At 33.6% G+C, this 21,993-nt stretch overlaps 1 protein-coding gene across 2 annotated transcripts in view; it reads left to right on the top strand.

Annotated features, from left to right (window-relative positions):
* Positions 1–21,993, top strand: part of CAPN7 (calpain 7) — a 42,294-nt gene that overhangs the window by 12,986 nt on the left and 7,315 nt on the right. The window contains exons 6-17 of one of the 2 annotated variants that reach the window (XM_059390904.1): positions 579–665; positions 5,103–5,229; positions 6,418–6,503; positions 7,760–7,853; positions 9,242–9,388; positions 10,548–10,654; positions 11,521–11,641; positions 15,803–15,947; positions 16,072–16,171; positions 16,498–16,633; positions 17,139–17,214; positions 21,402–21,547. In XM_059390904.1, coding sequence (XP_059246887.1) covers positions 579–665; positions 5,103–5,229; positions 6,418–6,503; positions 7,760–7,853; positions 9,242–9,388; positions 10,548–10,654; positions 11,521–11,641; positions 15,803–15,947; positions 16,072–16,171; positions 16,498–16,633; positions 17,139–17,214; positions 21,402–21,547 — 1,372 coding nt within the window. The remainder of the gene's footprint in view (positions 1–578; positions 666–5,102; positions 5,230–6,417; positions 6,504–7,759; positions 7,854–9,241; positions 9,389–10,547; positions 10,655–11,520; positions 11,642–15,802; positions 15,948–16,071; positions 16,172–16,497; positions 16,634–17,138; positions 17,215–21,401; positions 21,548–21,993) is intronic. The other variant, XM_059390905.1, reaches the window with a different exon arrangement.

Here is a 21,993-nt window from a genome sequence, read left to right as displayed (position 1 = left end):
CTACCCTGTAACTACTTCTAAATAAAATGAGGGAAAGAAGTAGGAGAAGGAAATAGTTGATACATACTACTGAACATACATGTAAAACATGCAAAGCTACTATAAGCCACATTTCTTTAATTTGTCATATAGCTATAGCTTCCTTCTTGCAATACACATTCCTCATTTTCATAACCAGAAAATAGGAAGAACATATTTTCCAGAATTGTAATTGTCATGTTTTTTTAAATCCCAAAGTAACTAAAGCAATTGCTTTCTCCCTTTGAGCTTAGGATAGAATTCATTTTGTGTCTTGGTGTCAAGGATACTTCCAATACCTATAGTATAGGCTTATCTTGAGACCATAGTTTAGTTGTAAAGGACGTAAGCCTTGAGACTGTTTTACTGAATTGAATTGAGTTGTTTATTTTTTGGTATTCAACTAATTTTGTGAAACTTTTATTCAAATAAAGATATCAACAACATGAGATTGTCAATGTTATTATAGTGCCATACTTTGTCATATAAATTTCAGATAAGATTGGTAGTTAAGGTAAACTTAAATATTTACTTTAGGGTTTTTTCCTTGTATTTTATAGGACAACATCAAAAATAAATGGTATAGAATATGTTCCTTTCATGAGTATTGATCTGAGGGAACGTTTTGCCTATCCAATGCCTTTCTGGTAAGTAAGCACTATTGTACTTTTTACTTCCAAGATGATTCTAATTTTTCAGTAGTTTTCCATACTCTGAAATCCAATTTAGCTCATAGCCGTGAAATCAAAATTTATAATAAAAGAGTTTGGAAGAGAGGTACAGCTATGGGAAAAACGTAAGGCAGCATAGCAAGAGTATCTGTGTGGTCATTTGCTTGGTAATGGGCACATGCGGATCTTCTTTTGCCTACCATTACACTAGCACAGTACCTGACACAAAGTAAATATTTGTTGAATCAGTGTTTGAATCACAACAGCAAAGTCAGTAAAGAAAGAACTGAATGGAAAAGTGGAATAGAATGATAACGGTATCATTATTTACTTTTAAAAAGTCCAGTTCAGGAAAGGGTTAATTATGAAAAATGTTGGTTAGCACAGCTTTCCAGGACAGTGGCAGCTTGTGTTAAGAGCCTTAAAAATGGGGGTGCCTGGGAGACTCAGTGGGTTAAGCCTCTATCTTCGGCTCAGGTCATGATCCCAGGGTCCTAGGATCCAGCCCAGCATCTGGCTCTCTGCTCAGCATGGAGCATGCTTCTCCCTCTCTCTCTGCCTGCCTCTCTGCCTACTTGTGATCTCTGTCTGTCAAATAAATAAAGTCTTTGGGGGAAAAAAAAAAAAAAGCCTTAAAAATGTTACTTGGTTCATGACTCCCAGCATCTACTAATTCTAAGGAAATAAAAATTTGACTAAAGATGAATAAGGGCATTCATCAGTGAATGAAATGAATGAATGAAACAAACTAAATAGGCAACAGTATGAGAATGAATAAATAATGGCACATCTATATTATTATAGTAAGTGTGTATGCTACCAATAAAAACATCTTTGAAAGATGTAGGGGAAATGCTTTCAATATAGTAAATCTAAAAATAGAAAATTTGGATGTTATATGTATATTTTTCTTTCATTTCTTATGTTTATAGGTAAATAGAAAAAAATGATGTAAAGGTACACATCAGATATTTATAGTGGTTGTCTCTAGAGAGCAAAACTGGGTGATTTAACTTTTTAAAATATTTCAAAACTTTTGCAATGAACATGTTCTATTTATTAGAAAAAATTCAGAGTTGATATTTATTACATAACAATTGTATAAAAGGCTCTGTAAAGAACAAGAGAGCTGCTTTCCCATTTTCTAGTGTTTTGCTATTCTTAGATGAGCAAAAATTAGACATCTAGCCAGTGACTTGTCAACCTAATTATTTTCACCCAGGCAATGATGTGATGCTAGTCACTGATTAGAGTCTAAGAAATTTTTATATCAGAGGAGCTCTATAGCATTGATCGATACTAAGGGCACAGATTCTAGAGCTAAACTGTCCAGTTTTGTAAGCTGTATGATGCTGAGCAAGTTACTAAATCTGTCTCAGATTTTAAAATAAGAATACAATCTACTTCATAGTGTTACTGCTATTAAATTAATAAAATTTAAAGCAGTTAGGGGCGCCTGGGTAGCTCAGTGGATTAAAGCCTCTGCCTTCAGCTCAAGTCATGATCTCAGGGTCCTGGGTGAGCCCCACATTGGGCTCTCTGCTCAGCAGGGATACCGCTTCCCTCTCCCCACCCCCCGGTCTACTTGTGATCTCTGTTAAATAAATAAATTAAATCTTTAAAATATATATATAAAGCATTTAGTAGTGCTTGTTATATTGTTATATAATAAGGATTAACTTAGAAAAATAATTATCTTGTTAAATTCTAAATTATATTACAAAGTTTGTACATTTCAAATACTTTTCCCTTTTGTTCTTTACTTTTCCCTTATGTTCTTTTTATACAATTGGTATGTAATATCAACTCTGATTTTTTTCTAATAAATAGAACATGCTCATTGCAAAAGTTTTGAAATATTTTAAAAAGTTAAAATCGCCCAGTTTGGCTATCTGGAGACAACCACTATAGATATCTGATGTGTCATTTTTTCTATTTATCGATAAATACATCATTTTTTACATCATTTTTTCTACTTATCTATAAATACAAGAAATGAAAGAAAAAATGTTTAAACCAACAAGCGAACAAAAAGTTTATCCCTTTGACCAGTAATTTCACTTCAGGAGACCAATTCAAAAAAATGTTCGTAGATGTAGTCAAAGATTTATATATAAAAGGTAGTCATCAATATTGTAATATTACAATATGTATTGTAATCGTATTTACAATACAATTGTATATACAGGATATTACAATTGTAATTGTAAAATTACAATATTGTAATTGTGAAAGTGTGAATGTATTAGAATAATACATTCTTCAATGGTTATATCCAAGTAGGGATATAAACCTGTCGTTCTAATCTTTGTATAATAAATTAAGATAAATCGTGATTTTCGTGCTCGTACAACAAAACATTATAAGAATAATACTATACTGCCATGAACAATCAAGTTTTTGAGAAATTGAATAATATGGGAAAATGCTTACAATATAATCAAACAGTAAAATACGATGCCATGCAAACTCCTTTAATTTAGTCATAGCACTGGTGACAATTGGAATTTTATATGTTTTATATAAGATTACTTAGTGCCAGTCCTCCACACTGGATTATGTTTCATAAGGACATAGAACATGTCTGTTTTAATTATGCTCCAGTGCATAGTGCAGTGTCTGGCACCCAGTAGGTACTCAGTAAGTACTTGCTGAATTCAGTAAGTTTGGAGAAAAATCAAGAATAAATACTAGATTACTCTAGCAAGATTTTTCCATTCTTGTTTTTCTAGATTATTTTACAGTAGGATAATCAGAAGAAAAAGTAACAGTAAATATTTCAAAACTCAAAGGTAACAGACTGATAAAAAAGGACTCCACAATTTATGAATCTTTGGTGAGAAAGATTGAGTAATTTTTAAACCTTTTTTTTTCTATTCGGTTCATGTATTTTTAAATCCTAAAGTGAATATAAATCATATTTATAAAATGTTTTTAATAAATTAAAGTTATAAGTAAACACTGAATTTGATAACTTAGTGGTGACTTTTAAGAGAATAGATATTAAGGAATCTGTATTCTTATACAGCAGGTTAATAATACAATATAATTATAGATTTGAATTGACTTTATATATTTACCTAAAATTTTTTAAAATTTAAATTCTTCTGAATTCATTCAACTTACTTTCTATTTAGTCAGCTACTGTTCCTAAACAGGTACCAAAATGACCAGAACACTAGTGGTTCTGTGAAATGATCATCAGAAAGTTTGAGAAGTGTATAATAGTCTAAGAAATTTACATAAATCTTGGTTTATTAAACATTTATAGATGTCCTTTAATTAAGAAAACAATGTGTAAGAGTTTGTAGATAACACCTGACCACAAAACCACCTTTCTCCCAGTGTCAGTAATTTTTTTTAAAAACCATGTTATAGGGGCACCTGGGTAGCTCAGTGGGTTAAACCTCTGCCTTCAGCTCAGGTCATGATCTCAGGGTCCTGGGATGAGCCCAGAATGAGGCTCTCTGCTCAGCAGGGAGACTGCTCCCCCTCCCCCCAGCCCTGGCTGCCTGCCTCTCTGCCTACTTGTGATCTCTGTCTGTCAAATAAATAAATAAAATTTTTTAAAAATGTTTATTTGCTTCATTTTGCATATCATAGACTTTGTATTACCCTAGAAATCTTGTGAAATCTCAAGACTATTACCCTTGTTCTAGAATAGGTTTGAGGAAAGGTAGATGTTTTTTATCTTGTGCTATACATCAGTCTTCGAGAAATACCACACAGCATATTCCCAACACACAGTTAGAGGGTAATAGATAAAAATGGTGGATCTGGCACCCTAAACCTGGATTCAAATGCCAGTTCTGCCACTTTTTGGCTATGTGACCTTGGCAAGTTATTAAATCACTTTTAAGCCTTTTCCAGAAATATTTGTTTTAATGGAATTGTCTTAAAGTTTAAGTGAACAGTATATATAAAATACTTTAGCATGATATCTGGCACATGATTATTAATCAGTAATTAGCTACTCTCATTGTTAGCCTTGCAGAAAAGAGTTTATCAAGACCCATCACAAGAATCTATAGCTTCCTAGGTCCTTTTGAATTGAATCAGCTTTTATTATTGTTAATAGTTCCATTTTACTGAAACTGAATTTCTTAAATATGCTAATGTAAACTTTTAAAGTATATTCTTAAAGTAAATATGAGTGAATTTAAGTTTCTTTCCTGTTTGCAGTAATAAATTTATATTTTTTTAATTGAGAAGAATGAACACGTTGACTGGATTCATGGTGAAGTGTAAAGAGCCAGATTTTACCAGAGCTTTATTTTAGGATGATATAATAGCTATGATCATTATACCAAAAAAATAAATGAATAAATCTCTAGGAAACTTAATTTTGTTTTGTGTCATTTTTTAAAGATTAATTTTAGTAGTAGTAGTATTTAATTTTTATTATTACCTCAGTGATAGATGGGGCAAGCTACCATTATCACCTAAACAAAAAGCTACATTTTCCAAATGGGTACGACCAGAAGACCTCACCAACAATCCTACAATGATTTATACTGTGTCCAGTTTTAGCATAAAGCAGGTAAACATTTTATATGCTTTTATATGAAAGCTAACATTTTGAAGTAATTTGAATATAGATTTGGGGATTTTCTTAGTTTTTATTATGTGTCAAGATGCATGAGTATAATTGGAAAAATTCTGCACACTTTGCATACTGAGATAATGAGTATGAATAACTGATTTGAGGAATTGCAGATTTTTATATAGACCCTTTTTATCAGAATATTTTTGCAGATGAGAAAGTTGAGGATCTCAGCCTCACCTTAATAAGAGGATAGATTTTTTTTTTTTTTTAAGATTTTATATGGGAGAGAGCAAACACAAGTGGGAGAGGAGAGGGAAGAATGGGGGGAGAGAGTATTTCGTGCAGACTCCATGCTGAGCATGGAGGCCAAGACAGGGCTTGGTCTCGTGATCTGAGCTGAAATCAAGAGTAGGAGGCTTAACCCACTGAGCCACCCAGGCACCCCGAGAAACAGGTATTTTTTAAAAAGAAAGATACTAAGCTTATTCAAAAAACTTCAGTGGTGTAACAACAATATGGCTTTATTGCAAACTTTATTCAGTTAAGTTTTGCATTGACATACAGATGTCTTCCAGTTAGTATAAAAATAATGATCCTGGGGTACCTGGGTGGCTCATCAGTTAAGCATCTGCCTTCCTCTCACATCATGATCTCAGAGTCCTGGGATCGCTTTGGGTTCCCTGCTCAGTGGGGAGTCTGTTTCTTCCTCTGCCCATCCCAGAGGAAGTCTGGGAAGTCCTCTGCCCACCCTCCAGCCCTGCTTGTGCTCACTGTCTCTCTCTAATAAGTAAATACAATCCTAAAAAAATTAAAAAGTAATGGTCCTGAAATACTGTGATTCAAGAATCTTTTGATGTGCATATTCAGTTTAGTTGGTCGTATTATAATAAACTTTTTAAAAAATGCCTTTAAATTATTAAAAACTTGTGGATTCAGTGAGTATGCTTTTATCCATGTAAGAAATACATATTTATTCTAAATTAACTTTATTGAGGGATTTTACTCAATTTTTCTGGAATTTATTTGAAGAAAATAGTTTGCAATATAGCATTTCTGTTCATTTTGGTATTCAAGCAGCAGTTAACTCAGTATAAAAAGGCGGCATAGGTGTAGTGCTTAAATATTGTTGTAATGTTGAAATTACATGAATGAATTAATATATTAACACATTCTTATTAACAGACAATAGTATCAGATTGTTCCTTTGTGGCATCACTGGCTATCAGTGCAGCTTATGAAAGACGATTTAATAAGAAGTTGATTACCAGGTAAAATTTTGTATTTGTCCCTTTGGCCCTTTTCATATAATTGTTTCTTGACTAGAAGTTAACAGCTTTGGTTTTATCTGCATAGAAAGTGAAGAAGGCATATCACTTAAGAATATTGTGGCATTGTATGTTAAACAGATGACTTGTGAATGTGGAAAGATTTCATAAAATAGTCTTAAGAATGTATATACATGTGTTAATATATATGAAATAGGTATGTTTTGAAATAAAATTGGTCAAAGTAAAATCATATCATATTTATAATTATATTATGCTATATGGTAGCCACTAGCTGCATGTGGATATTGTATACTTGAAAAGGTCTATCTGAATCAAAATGAGCTGTAAATGTAAAATACATCAGATTTTGAAAACTAAGCCCAAAAAATATAAAATTGGAAGATACCTCAAATTTTTATAGTGATTGCACACTGAAACAATATTTTGGATAAGTTTGGTTAAATAAAATATATTAAATAAATAAGTTTGGTTAAATAAAATATATTAAAATGCCACCTTTTTAACTTTTAATATGGTACCTGGGAAACAGAAAATCTTTCTTTTGGCTAAAACTGCTTTAGATTGCTGTTACTGAAATAGTTTTTCCTCTCAATTTTTTAAAGTTTTGTTAGCTAAAGATCATTTATTATACAAACTAAGCATTATAATATTTCATGCATCTTTTCCTTAGTGGTTTTTGTGTAAGTCCTGAGATCACAAAGATAAATTAAACACAGACCTTTGTTTTAAGCTATTTGCCATCTTGGATAAATAGATTATATAAGTAAATAATATATAGTGTAAAAATAATTGATACTGATACAAATGTCTTACTAAATAATTTTGTGTAGCTTTATCAGAATTGTGTTAACTTTATCTCTGTCAGAGTTGTAGTTAGTTGCCTTAGTTCTTGATTGAAATGGCTCTTGAGCCAGTGAGAGAAGATTATTTCAGCTGGCATAAAATATATCCACTTATTAGAAAATTTATTAGAGTTTATAATTAGAAACTTAGTATTTTTCAGAGTATTGTGAAATTTGTGCCCTGCTCTATGATCTCATAAGATATTTTCTTTATATTAAATAAGCACTTTGATTAGAGTGAAATTCTTTTCCTAAGCCTATCACAGAAAAATATTGTTTGTTTTTATAAAATTGCCAAGACAATAGCATATGTCTAAAGAAAATATAATATCCTGCGTAGTAGTTTATATGAATATTAATTTGGTATTTCAATATTTATTTTCCTTACAAAAGCATAATTTACCCTCAGAATAAGGATGGTGAGCCAGAATACAATCCATGTGGAAAGTATATGGTAAAACTTCACCTCAATGGTGTCCCAAGAAAGGTGAATAATATCTCTCCCCACCCCAACCCCTTCTCTCTCCTTCCCCACCTTTGAATATTGAGTAGAATCATTAAGAAATGTTATGGTGTTATGCATATTGCTACCATTAACATCGTATGTTAATAATTAAAAATTAAGAAAGTCTTTTTAAAGATGATTTTGGGAAATTTATAGAAAGTTTCAAAAAGTAACATTGGGCTAATGATTACTAATGCTTAAACTTTAATCTGATAGTTCTTAATTGATTAAAAGGGAAAAGAAATAGGGCAAACTATAAGGTCACAAGAGTTTATATATATAGTCATAACCTCAAACCTAAGAAGTCTTTCAGATTATGTTTTCTTTTGTGAAATATATACAGTCTGAAATTATACTGCTTTCTGTAAGAACTATGAACTTAGGTAATGGCCTGGCATTGTTGGGATTCTCTAGCTCTTGTCTGCTCAGGTCCATGGATCAACATGAGCACTTATCTGAGAACTTGTTAGAATTGAAAAATTTAACGCCTTCCTGAACCTACTGAATCAGAATCTATATTTAAACAAATCCCCTGATACTTTCAGTCTGAGAAGTTGCTCAGTGGCTCAGTAATATTCAGATTTTGGTATGTATAAAATCATGTGGAGGGCTTAATTAAACACAGATTGCTGTCCTGTACCCCTCAGTTTGTGGGGTGGGGCCACAATTTGCATTTCTAACAAGTTCCCAGATGATGCCGGTGTTGCTAAGAAAACCCTTTGAGAACCGCTGCTCTAGATGATTACTTAAAAATTAAGCGGAATCATTGGGAATGATTTTTTCTGTCTTTAACCCATTGTTTAAAGAATCTTTGAAAATGTAGTTGCATAATCCTCTTGTTAGTATTAGATCAGAATTTTTCCTATTCTCATTTCCCAAATCACTTTCTGGTGTGACTTAGAAACTGTATCTTTGTGGTGATCACTTCCTGTATTACTCAAATGTATCTTTTGGCCATAATGTTCTTCTTTTACAACTGTACATAACATGAGTCTTTTTGCAGTTTTAGGTTAAAATTATATGTAGAAATATTATTTACCTTAAAAGTGAGGCCCTTTTATAATTACTTTAGATAAAATGTACATTTCTAGAATCTGTAATAATTTTGATGATATAGATCCATTTAACCAGTTGGCTCAAGGTGATCACATGACAGAGATTAGCCTATAAAATGGAATAAAGACATTTTTTAATTATTTTATAATTTTTATAAATTGAGCAGATTCTAGAAATATGAAGCTATCATTACTTTAATAATGGGCATATTGTGTCTTTTATTTCATCTATATGAAAGGGTATTTTTTTCCCTTGATAGAAAGGGTTTAAGGTATTTTGTACCACTTAAGGAAATTAATGTTTTCTTTCTCTAGGTGATCATTGATGATCAATTACCTGTTGATCATAAGGGAGAATTGCTCTGTTCTTATTCTAACAACAAAAGTGAATTATGGGTTTCTCTCATAGAAAAAGCATATATGAAGGTCATGGGAGGATATGATTTCCCAGGATCCAATTCGGTAAGTATCTGGAGGATCCAGACACAGACTTATGCTATCTAATATGACTATTTTAAATGTGAGAGATTATAGATGATATTTTTATTTAAAGGAAAATGAAACAGAATCTGAACCTCTGAAAAATGTTAATCAATCACCTTATTAAGGAAAACTATTTTGTTTCACAAGGATACTGCATTGTAAAGGATTCAGGGAAGCCTAAAATGCAAGTCTGCTGTCATGTTGAGATACAGGACCAATTAGATACAGCATACCTTTCCAAAGAAGTCTCTTCAGATCAAAGGGATGTGTCATATTGTCATCCTTATGTGTATTCTTTGGATTATAAATTCAGGTTCAAGGAGTTTGTGTTTTAGTTTTTCCCAGTCTTAACACTGCTTAACCTACAAAATCAAGGTGTGTGCCAGTGTCCTTTAGTTGGATGAGGTAGACTGAGCTTATGCCAAAAATTAGATTAGTATAACTTTGAATTAGGACACTAACCAGACTGTGGCCTTAGAAAAGGTATGTAACCATTCCTAGCATCTTTGCTTGTCTGTAATATGAGGATAATACCCACCTTTCAGAGTTGGGAAAATTAAATGAAGTAAAGTATGCAAGTTATCCATCCTTCATAGCTGATTAGTTTCCCACCTAATACCAGGCTTTCTTCACACTCCTGGTTCTTATAATGCTAGGCAAAGAATGTATAGGTCATACTTAAATGTAACAGGATATTAAAATATCTTCTTGGCCTACATGCTCAATTGTTCTGTTCTTCAAATATATTTATAGTTTAGTTTCTAATTCAGTGCCTTTTAATTTACCCAGTGCAGCGTAGAGAGAGAAAGAATGAGAATATATGTAAGACTTTAGAAAAGTGGCTGTTCTAAGAACTCACTAAGTGACTGACAGTGTCATTATTAAAGCAGCTTTTATCTGTAACATGTTTTTAGCTTTTAGTTTTCATTGTATTTACCAGTAGGACAGTTGTTGTGTTCAGAAAAAACAACAGATTATAAGGAATAAACTTGTGCTTAAATCGGGGTAGAAACTTGAGTTAAATAAGAAACGTATTACTGGTCGAAAACAATTGATGATATTTAATAGCTACCATGGGGATTTATTAAAGAGGTTGGAAACAATATTGACAGTCCTGAAAATGTGTTTATGTTGGCAGAATATTGATCTTCATGCACTGACTGGCTGGATACCAGAAAGGATTGCTATGCATTCAGATAGCCAGACTTTCAGTAAGGATAATTCTTTCAGAATGCTTTATCAAAGGTAAACATTTCCTCTCTCTCTTCGATAGTAAAAGAGGCAGTTTTTACAAATTCATCTTTTAGCAGAGATAATACAGAGGCTGCATTTTTAGTTATTTAGGGAAATTCTGGTTTTATGTGTTTTCATTTTTGTTTTTGTTTGTTTAAGTAATCTACACTTAACTTGGGGCTCAATCTCCATGACCCCCCAGATCAAGAGTCACATGCTTCACCAACTGAGTAAGCTAGGTACCCCCAGGAAATTGTGTTTTGAAAATGAACTTCACTTTATGTACTTGCTATGGCCAGCCCTAAGTCATCCTCAGTGATATGACAATTAATCCAGATTATAAATAATCCAAAACATTTGAATCTGGAATATGTCATATGGGCAAATTGTTTCATACTTCTTAAGTACTTACTTTGAGGGAACATGGAAAAAGAGAAGTATGAGAATATAAAGAAGACGACAGCTTTTAAGCCTTCAATGAATAATCCATAGGTAGAGATGGGAAGGTTGTGCAGTAATACATATTCAGTAGTGAAACTAGAAAATTTCGAAGATTTGTCAAAGTGTATTTGACATCTTCAACTTCATTTGTAAATCATTTGAAAACTTAGCATTTGCTTTCCTTCATTGGTAAGTTTCTACCTTACAATTATCTAAAACTGGAGAAGGGTGGGGCAATGTAATAATTTATCTGATATGTTGTGAAAAGAAGCGTAGTTCTTGTTCTCTAAGGAGTGTTGGGAATATCCCATTTTAGAAAAGATGTCAAATTTGTAGAAATTTTCATGTAAACTATTAGACTAAAGGAAAGATAGTGTGATCTGATGGTATAAATCTGATGTTTTCCTTTACTTATTTGTCTATTGGGGTCATTCCAGGTTTCACAAAGGGGATGTGCTCATCACTGCATCAACTGGAATGATGACTGAAGCTGAAGGAGAGAAGTGGGGTCTGGTTCCCACACATGCATATGCTGTTTTGGATATTAGAGAGTTCAAGGTTTTGCTTTACATATTTTTCTTCTTTCTCATACCTGATTGTAAGATATTGCAAGGATCCCAAATAGTGTAATAGGCCTTTTTTTTTTTTTTTTAATTTAAATTTTAGGTAGTTAACATACAGTGCAATATTGGTTTCTAGAGTAGAATTCAGTGATTCGTCACTTACATACAATACCCAGTGCTCATCAGTAGTATAATAGCTTTTGAATACTGACACATCAAGGCTCAGATGAAGTTTTAAAAATCATTCTACCTATTATATTAAATAATTTGACCTTGACCATTAGAAATTATGAAATAAAAAGATGGGAAATGTAATGGCAGTGATAGCAGATATTGATGACAAAACAGAAATGCCTTTTGCCTCTTTAAAGTCATTAAATTTGTCTCAAAATTTGTTGAGGTAAACACGTAGCCCTCTAGGTTCTGAGCTATTTGCTGATGTTGGGGGTAGTCACAGCATTAGGCTCTAGAGCATGGTAGACATTCAGTAAATATTTACGAAAGGACAAAAAAATAAGGGAATATCTATGAATAAGAAATATGCCAATGGATTTGCAAATGTTTCTCTTCCTAGCAGCCCTAACATGCTCTCAGGCATTTCAGATTCTTTCTCTGCTCAGATGTTGGAATAGTTGACTTTATTACTTCTTGGGTTATTGATTATCTCTTTTTAAATGAAAAAGAGATCTGTTCTATGGATTCGAAAGTACAGAGATTGTTAAGGGAGGATTCTTTATCCCTGATGATAGAGAGTACCTAAGCTGTGTAGTCACTGGAAAGTTTAACTAGCCATGTGTTCACTTTCCCCTGCTTAAACTTGCAGAAGGAAGTAGTGATCGATCAGCAATGACATTGTTCTGCTGTGTGTTAATTAGATTGATTTTCTTATATAGCATGTGGAATTACATGAAGTATGAAAGCAGTAGGGACCTGCTGCAACATTTATTTAGTCTCAAGGCTTTCTAAATCAGCCACTACCGTATCCCTAACCATTGTGTATAAAATAAATAGTGTTTTCCTTTAAAAACATAAAAATTGATTACCTAAAGTAAAAAAAAAAAATGTGAAATTGAATAAGCTGAGAGATTTGTGCTTGGTATAGAAATGTGTTTTAGAATTTTCCACAAACGTGAGTCAAAATATTGGCCATAACATTTGCTGTGTAACATACACATTAATACTATGTGTATGTTATTTTATTGTTAAAACATCCTTGTAAGTGATCAGGATGCCTGGGTGGCTCAGTCAGTTAAGCACCTGCCTTTGGCTCAGGTCTTGGGATTGAGTCCCACATCAGGCTCCTTGCTCAGCAAGGAACCCGCTTTTCCCTTTCCCTCTGCCCCTCCCCTTGCTTGTGCTTGTGCTCTCTCTCTCTTTGACAAATAAAGTCTTCAAAAAAAAGTTAATTAAAAAAAATCCTGGTAGGTGATCAACAGTGAGGTAATAACAAGACAATTAAATTTAGATAATGAAATTCAATATAGAAGTAAGCTTGAATTTGAAGAAATTTTCTGTGAAGATTGTGTCATTTACTTTGAATAATAAGGCTGTTTGTTGTGATTGCTTAAAGGAAACCAAACAAATAACTTATGAGTAAAATAGGCACCTGTGGTTTGATGTGAAAACAAAACATTTAAAAGCTTGCTGAATGTCAGTAAAGAATTTCAGGTAGTAGCTGTTTTAGTTTAGTTCATCATTTTTATCTTAGTTTTGCTGTCTGTATTTTGAGATAGTTCCTTAGTCCTGACTTAAATTTTAAAATATTTCCAAAAATATTATCTCATTAGGCATTTATCTCTAGAACCTCTGTTGTGCACATAGACCCAATCTTAGACAAAAGCTATTGCCAATCTTCTACGTTTTGTGAATTTCTTCACTTAATAAGATTTTATTAATACAAATGTTTCCTTTTTGTTTGTCTCTAACTAGCTTGAATATTTTAAGATCTTCACACTTTTAGTCTCAGCAGTCCTTTGGGTCATTTTGTTGTGTCCTTGAGGTTACGTTCCATAGTCTATTGTGAAGCTGCATCTCAGTTTCAAGCTGCCATCTCTAAGTCCAACATGTCTTACCAAGGGATTTTTTTAATCTGTCCAACTCTTTTCATTTGCTCCCCCTTGGAAATAATTTTGAAAATGGAATGTTTTATCATAAAGGAGATCCTTTTTTAGTCTTAACATTTTTTCTCCCTACTCAGGGCCTCTGAATTGCAGGCTCTTCAAACAAAATCTATAGCTCCTTCTTAGCATCCTAAAAATGTCAGTGATGACTGGGACCTGCCCCAAAAGAGCTTAGCAATTATCTCTCCTTTATATTTCTTCTTTAAAAAGTGTTAGGGTTCTGAATATACTTTTTTTTTTAAGGTTTTATTTATTGGTGCACCTGAGTGGCTCAGTCATTAAGCATCTTCCTTCGGCTCAAGTCATGATCCTAGGGTCCTGGGATTGAGCCCCACATCCGGCTCCTTGATCAGCAGGAAGCCTGCTTCTCCCTCTCCCACTCACCTTGTTTGTGTTCCTCTCTTACTGTCTCTCTCTCTCTGTCAAATAAATGAAATCTTTTAAAAAGAAAAGGTTTTATTTATTTCAGAGAGAGAAAAAGAGAGCATGAGCAGGGGGAGGGACAGAGGGAGAAACAGTCTCCCTGCTGAGCAAGGAACCCAATGCGAGACTCATCCCAGGACCCTGGGATCAGGAGGCAGATATCCTACTTATGTAGAACTAGGTTTTATGGCGGGAGGGAGGGGAGTTAAATATCTGTGTGGCAGGGGCAATAGTGGACAAGTGGTAAGAAGAAATTGAGAAAAGGAATTTGAAGATTCCTGAGAGAAATGAATGTCCAGATACCACATCTTTCCCAGGCCATGATTTGCTACATTTAAAATAGCTGAGGACTGTATCTTTCAAAAATGTCCCCCAAATAGTTTGACATCATTAGGAAATGAATACAATTTCCTAATTTGACTACTTGAAACAAGACAAACACTCTTTTGGATTTACAGGCTCTTTTGGTTTTCTGAGTTCAAGTACTGAGTTCTGTAGACGCACCCAGTATTTGCTGAGCACTTACCATAACCTTAATAGTCTGTTTTATAAACTCAGGACTTCTGAAAAATGACAGTAGTGTTACCATTTCAAGTTTACAGTCTCATTGGGGAGACAAAACTCATGCATTTATACAAGTAGGAAACAAGATAGAATATTAATTGTTTTAAACTAAAGTAATATAGAATATTAATGTTACAAAGTTTAGAGAAGTAGTAGTAATTAAAAGAAGACCATTACTAATTACTAAATATTTTGCGTATTTTGGATATGTTAATTCATTTAATCTTCACAACAGTGTTCTAGGAGATATTGTAATCTTCATTTTATGTGTGAGTAAACAAATGATCAGAGAGTAAATGACCCACCAAAGGTCCATAAAGCTAATTAATAGAGCTGGCATTTGGTCCCATTTCTTTCTGACTCCAAAGTCCATGTTGTTGTTGTTTTTTTCTCTTCTTCACTGCTGCAGTCTTCATTGAGAGAATCAGTGGAGAAAAAAGCTAAGGAGTATCTGAAAGGATCTTAAGGGAGGAGGGTGGTTACAAGGGAACAGAGAGGGCTTTCCAGGAAAGGGGGATAGCATGGGTAAATAAGGATTATTTGTGGGGATGATGAGAGAGAAGACTAGATTAGAGCCAAGGGTATGAGTACTGGAAAGTAAAGTGGGGCCAGAGTAGAGTAGACTTTGAAAGGGTGGGCAATTTATGGTGCTCTAAGGCAGCACTGTCAAAAAGAACTTCCTACTATGATGGAAGTGTTCAGTATCTGTGCAGTGCATAAGCTGATAGCTATACATGGTCCTTGAACACTTGAAATGTGAGTAGTGTGACTAAGGAATTGATTTTTATTTTTTTATTTAAAAAAAATTTTAATTACCACCTGTGGGTAGTGACTACCATATGACAGCATAGCTCTTGGGAATAGGTAGGCATCAGATAAGTTATGTAGTGAAAATATTGATTAAAGAATATTGTAAATTGATGTGGAAGGAAAAGTATTGATCAGTATTCAAAATGCAACCTCTCTTAGAAAATGCATGATATAACTAATAAAAATTTGGTAAAACTGTTTTGCAACTTTATCTTTTTTTTTTTTTTTTTTCTTAATAGGGGCTGCGATTTATCCAGCTGAAAAATCCTTGGAGTCATTTACGTTGGAAAGGAAGATACAGTGAAAATGATATAAAAAACTGGACCCCAGAGTTACAAAAATATTTAAACTTTGATCCTCGAACAGCTCAGAAAATAGACAATGGTAAATACATCTTTTCAATTTTGATATCATTCAATCTTCAACATGCTTTAATAATATGAAATGTATTAACTGAAGTTATTTGTCATTAAGATATTGTATGGATTAACAGGCATCTAATTTTCAGGAATATTTTGGATTTCATGGGATGATCTCTGCCAGTATTATGATGTGATTTATTTGAGCTGGAATCCAGGTCTTTTTAAAGAATCAACATGTATTCATAGGTAACTTTTTTTGTATATTTCAGAATATGCTTTATAGTGGTCTCCACTTTTATCATGTAAAATATAAGGATTAACTTATGAAGATTAGCATTCTTTTTGTCATTCCTGCAAATGACTGCCATGTGATAGTTATTTTCTTTATATGCTGTTTTGGTTATCCCAAAAATTATTTAAGCAATAAAACAAAAATCCTGATAACCTAGTTGTATTAGAAACACAAAACATTTTTTTTTTTTTTTTTAGGAAACACAAAAATTTTTAAAATAGTTTGTTTTAGCTCAATGAAAAATTTAATTACTGTTTTCTTTCTTGACTTTCTTTTTTAGTACTTGGGATGCCAAGCAAGGACCTGTGAAAGATGCCTATAGTCTGGCCAACAACCCCCAGTACAAACTGGAGGTGCAGTGTCCACAAGGGGGTGCTGCAGTTTGGGTTTTGCTTAGTAGACATATAACAGACAAGGTACCTTCTTATGTGTCCCATACAGAAACTTTAAAAAATATAATTAGACCATTGTGAATAAGATATGTAATTTGGTCACCAGCCTGTTTCATTTATATAGGTGACTTGAAGATAGTGTTGTATTACATAAATGTGTATTTGCCTCTAAGGAAATTTATATACTTAAAATCTTGAAGAAGAATGTGAGTTTATGCTTTGTCAGGGTTTTGAGCTTGATTATGTAGGTCTTAAGAATACTATCATTAGAATACTCTGAAGGGGGTTTAAAGATGTTAAATCATTAGGCCTGATTCTGTAAACCATAACTATAATCTTAATAGCCTCAGAGTCTTATCTAATGTATTACTTTATACAATGTGGTCATCCATTGAAATGAGTTTAATTCAGAAAAGCAGTTTTTACAGCACTAAGTAGCTGAAATGCTCTTAAAATTAGAATTTTTTTTCCCTACTAAGAGCATTTTGAGCCCATTTTCCTAACTATATTGGATACTTTGTACTTCCAGGATGATTTTGCAAATAATCGAGAATTTATCACAATGGTTGTATACAAGACTGATGGGAAAAAAGTTTATTACCCAGGTATGTTTAGTAGACAGACATTCAAACAAACATTAAAATTTTATTTGCCTGATTAAAATGACAAACTTTATGTAGATAATACACAGAAATAATGCTGATAGGCTAATAAAAACCATTCGAACAGACGTGGTGGTATTTATGCTACTTTGGTGTTTTGTTCTGATTTTAATTTAGAGACCTCAGGAATTTGAGATTCCTGTATTCTTGCATATTGCTGTCAGAGTTTTATTTCTAAAACTTAAATCCTATCTGATCAAAAATCCTGTGATTTTCTGTGGGCCCCTGGATAAAATCTAAGCACTCTGGCATGGTTTGTAAGACTTTTGATATCCTGACCTTAACCTTTCTGTTGCCTTTTATCTCAGGCCACAGCTTTTCATACTGCCTTCAGTGAGGTACTGATTACTCCTGAACATTCCATGCCCTTGCTTCCCCTCTTTTCATACAGTTTCTTCTCCCAAGTCTCTCTCTCCTCCCTCTCCTCTACCCACTTACTCCTCTTACCCTAGTCTATATAATATATATATAATATAATACATGGTTAAGATCCAGCTTATATGTTATTTTCTGTGATAACCTTTCTGCCAGGCAACGTGACTCTTTCCCTCTGTAGGGCTCCTGAGGCATTTAATATACTATATTGAAATCACTTTCCTTTCACATTAAAAAAAAAAAAAAGTTTACCATAGATTAAGCATAGGAGCTGTTAGTTTATGTGCTTGTTGGAGAGACAGAAATAAGAAAAATACCAGGTAGTGATGTGTCTCTAAAGAAATAAGTAGGGTTATGTGTTTGTGACTGATAGGTTGCTTTGGTTGGGTGGCCATGGAAGACCTTTTTGAGAAGGGGTAAGAGGAAGTCTGAATGACAAAAGGGGATCAGTCATGCAAAGAAATAAAGGCAAAAGCATTATAGGTAGAGGGAATAACAAGTGGGGGGACTCTAAAATGAGGGGGAAAGAGTGTTTTTTAGAAACGAAAATAAGGCCAGTAGGCCTAGGGTGGTATGGTATCAAGAGGTCAGAAAGGTATGCAGGCTCAGATGACAGATGTTCTGTAAGCCACACCAGGGTTTGGATTTTGTTCTAAGTGTAATAGGAAATCTTTGGAGAGCCTTGATCCGGAAAATGACATGATACAAATTTTTTTTTAAGACCATTCTTTGTAGAATTATATTGGCAGGGGCAAAAAATGGAAAAGTACAAAATTAGTGATTTTTTTTTTTTTTTAAGATTTTATGTATTTATTTGTCAGAGAGAGAGGAGCGAGAGTGAGCACAGGCAGACAGAGTGGCAGGCAGAGGCAGAGGGAGAAGCAGGCTCCCTGCCAAGCAAGGAGCCCAATGTGGGACTCGATCCCAGGATGCTGGGATCATGACCTGAGCTGAAGGAAGCTGCTTAACTAACTGAGCCACCCAGGCATCCCCAAAATTAGTGATTTTGAGAAAGAACTTAGCATAATAGGGGAGTATAGATGAGGAGGAGTGGGCAGATTTGGGTTTCAATAGGATTTTCAGGATCTTAGTTAATTTTGAATTAATTAATTCAATTTTAATTAATTAATGAATTTTAATCTGCATTCATTTTTAGGCTTACTTCATAAAAAGCTGTTATAACATATACTGAGATAAGCAAAAACTGAGCATGGGGCAGAGGAAGCAGTTTTGTTGTGGAGTAAAAGCAAAAGTTAATTTTTTTTGTTGTTACTTATTTATTTATTTATTTATTTATTTATTAATTTTTTAAAGATTTTATTTGTTTATTTGACAGAGAGAAATCACGAGTAGATGGAGAGGCAGGCAGAGAGAGAGAGAGAGGGAAGCAGGCTCTCTGCTGAGCAGAGAGCCCGATGCGGGACTCGATCCCAGGACCTGAGATCATGACCTGAGCCGAAGGCAGCGGCTTACACCACTGAGCCACCCAGGCGCCCTTGTTGTTACTTATTTAAAATACCTATTAGAAATCCAGGTATAGAAACCAAAGAAACAATTGGATTTTTGGGTAGAGTTCTGAGATAAGGTTGGGGTTATAGATGCAGATTGAATAATCAGGGGTATACAGATGCCTTTTGAAGATAGGACTGTATACACTGCCATTGGAGAGAGTTGTAGGTACAGAGATGAACACCCAGGACCTGACCCTTGGATTCAGACAGCTTAAGGTTGAGCAGAAGAGAGTTACTGCAGAAAAATTAGAACAGAGTACCTGAGGAAATAAAGTAAGATTTACATGGCCCAAGTGAGGACAGTGTTTCATGAGGGAAAAGAGTGGACAAATGCATCTATTGTTATTTTAGAGGTAAGATAGGTTAGAGAAGAAATAATTGGACTTAGCATCCTGGTAGTCATTGTTGACCTTAACAAGAACAGAGTTGGTAGAGAGGTGAGCTTAGAAGTGCAAATAGAGTGGATTGAGGAGAGACTGGGAGGTAAGGAAGCAATTATTGACCGTTCTTTCAAGAAGGCTGGGCAAAAGAAAGTGGTTTCGTTAAGTCTTATTTTTATTTAGTGAGAGAAAAACATGGTTATTCATCCCCCTGACACGGGGTGAGGGGGGGAGGCGGAGGACAGGCCCTGACTCCTATCAGTCAGTCATTATCAAGAGATTTTGATATTCCAGAATGGGCATGGCACATACGATTTCAAGGATTAAAGGTAAATTAGCCAAATTTCCCATTTTTCATTATGTTGGCCACTATACAACCAAAAAAACACAAATATTGTGAGTAGCTATTCCTAGCATTAAGATATTTATATGGCTTTTGAACTTAAAAATATTTTTGTTGAACTTTTTATTTGGACTTTTTTTAAACAATGCTCCCTCTTAACATTTAATGATACTGCCTTTTCAGAAAAAAATAATTTCTGGTTTACAATTTTATTTTCATTACAACACTCAGGTGAATTAAAAAACACTCTTCTGTCATTCCCATTTGACAAGAGAGTAAACTGAGGCACAGAAAGGTTAAAAATCTTGTCCAAGATTTTTGTTTTTCTCCTCACACTAGATCACACCACTCTAAGCATTAGATATTTATTACCTGTTTGAGATACTAAAATGTTTATTTTTTTCAATAGATTATATAAGTATTCAGTATTCCTAAATAAGCTAAACGGTATAGCATTGATTTTAAATGACATGTAATAATTGACATGCATGAAATAATTTTATTGTATTGGCTTGATTGCAATAAAACATCAGAGACTATATCATGCAGCATTGTTTGAAATAGCAAAATACTGGAAATAATCTGTGAGATTGTCAGAATAACTAATAAGATTATAAATAAGTCATATTCATATAATGGTATCTCTTACAGAGAGTTTTAAAAGGAATAAACCGTATCTATATAGAACGTGAATCTAAAAAACATTGAGTAAAAGATGAAAGCTTTAAAATAAGACAATATGGTGTCCTTTTTTTAGATATATACCCACAGAAATAACATTTACTCATTCATTTTTAGGGATGTGTGTGTGTTTAATACGGAAAAGATGCCCAGGGGAGCCTGGGTGGCTCAGTGGGTTAAAGCCTCTGCCTTCAGCTCAGGTCATGATCCCAGAGTCCTGGGATCAAGCCCCGCATCGGGCTCTCTGCTCAGCAGGGAGCCTGCTTCCCTTCCTCTCTCTGCCTGCCTCTCTGCCTACTTGTTATCTGTCAAATAAAATCTTAAAAAAAAAAAAAAAAGAAAGAAAGAAAGAAAAGATGCCCATTAACCCATCAGAGTGGAACAGAATGAGACTAAGGGTGGTGTTTAAAAGGGACTTTGTTTTATAAGTAAGCTAGTATGACTCCCAAAAATCTTAATTTAGTTCTGAATGGTGAGGAATATAGATATATTTTTACATACTACTTTGTATCGTAAAAAATATTGCCTCAAAATAAAAAAGCACCAATCTTGATTTTAAAATCCTCTACTGGAGAAAATTCAGCACAGGACTAGTAGGTATTATCTTCTATCTCATTGAGTGTATTCCAAAAGATAGTCTTTACTTACTAGCAGTTATTTAAAATTTTTAATTATAAAGTTTGAAGTTGAAATTCCTTTGTACTATTATGTTTTAAAGATGGAATCAAGGGAGAGGAATGTCCATCCATTTAATTTTTTTTCCTATCATGACCTATAAAACTTTAATTTAAAAAGTATAAAAACTAAAGTATCCTTTTCTGTAAACCTACTTATTTGTAGGTGACCCGCCTCCATACATTGATGGCATTCGAATTAACAGCCCTCATTATTTGACTAAGATAAAGCTGACCACACCTGGGACCCATACCTTTACATTAGTGGTTTCTCAGTATGAAAAGCAGAATACAATCCATTATACTGTCCGGGTGAGTAAACCAACATACAATGACAGAACACAATAATTTCAAGTACATAATGTGCTCTGCTTCTTAGTGGGATTAGCTATAGAAAAAAATGTATTTCTGAAAATTATCTATTAATTTTTGTGTATGTATGCTTATATTAATTCAGCATTAAATTACGATGCTTCCCAGAGAAATTAATGCTTTTGAAAAGTAATATTTTTATTTTGAATGACATATTGAATGAACATTTTAATTTTCAGAATAATAGTTTGGTCCTGAGGTAATGTGATACACTGAAATAAATTATTCTATCTCAGAACAAGCAGTTAAGAACTCCTTTATCCTATGTAATACTTTAATTGACTTAAAAAACACAACTTTGAACTCTGTGAAAGGAAATCAGTTGCCTATGAACATATTGCTCTCTTATAGCTGGGCCGGTTAGTTGGTTGGTTGGGGTGGAAGAA

This window comes from Mustela nigripes, chromosome 2 (genome assembly GCF_022355385.1).
Source record: "Mustela nigripes isolate SB6536 chromosome 2, MUSNIG.SB6536, whole genome shotgun sequence".
NCBI classification, from domain to species: Eukaryota; Metazoa; Chordata; class Mammalia; order Carnivora; family Mustelidae; genus Mustela; species Mustela nigripes.
This window is presented reverse-complemented; position numbering and strand designations above follow the sequence as displayed.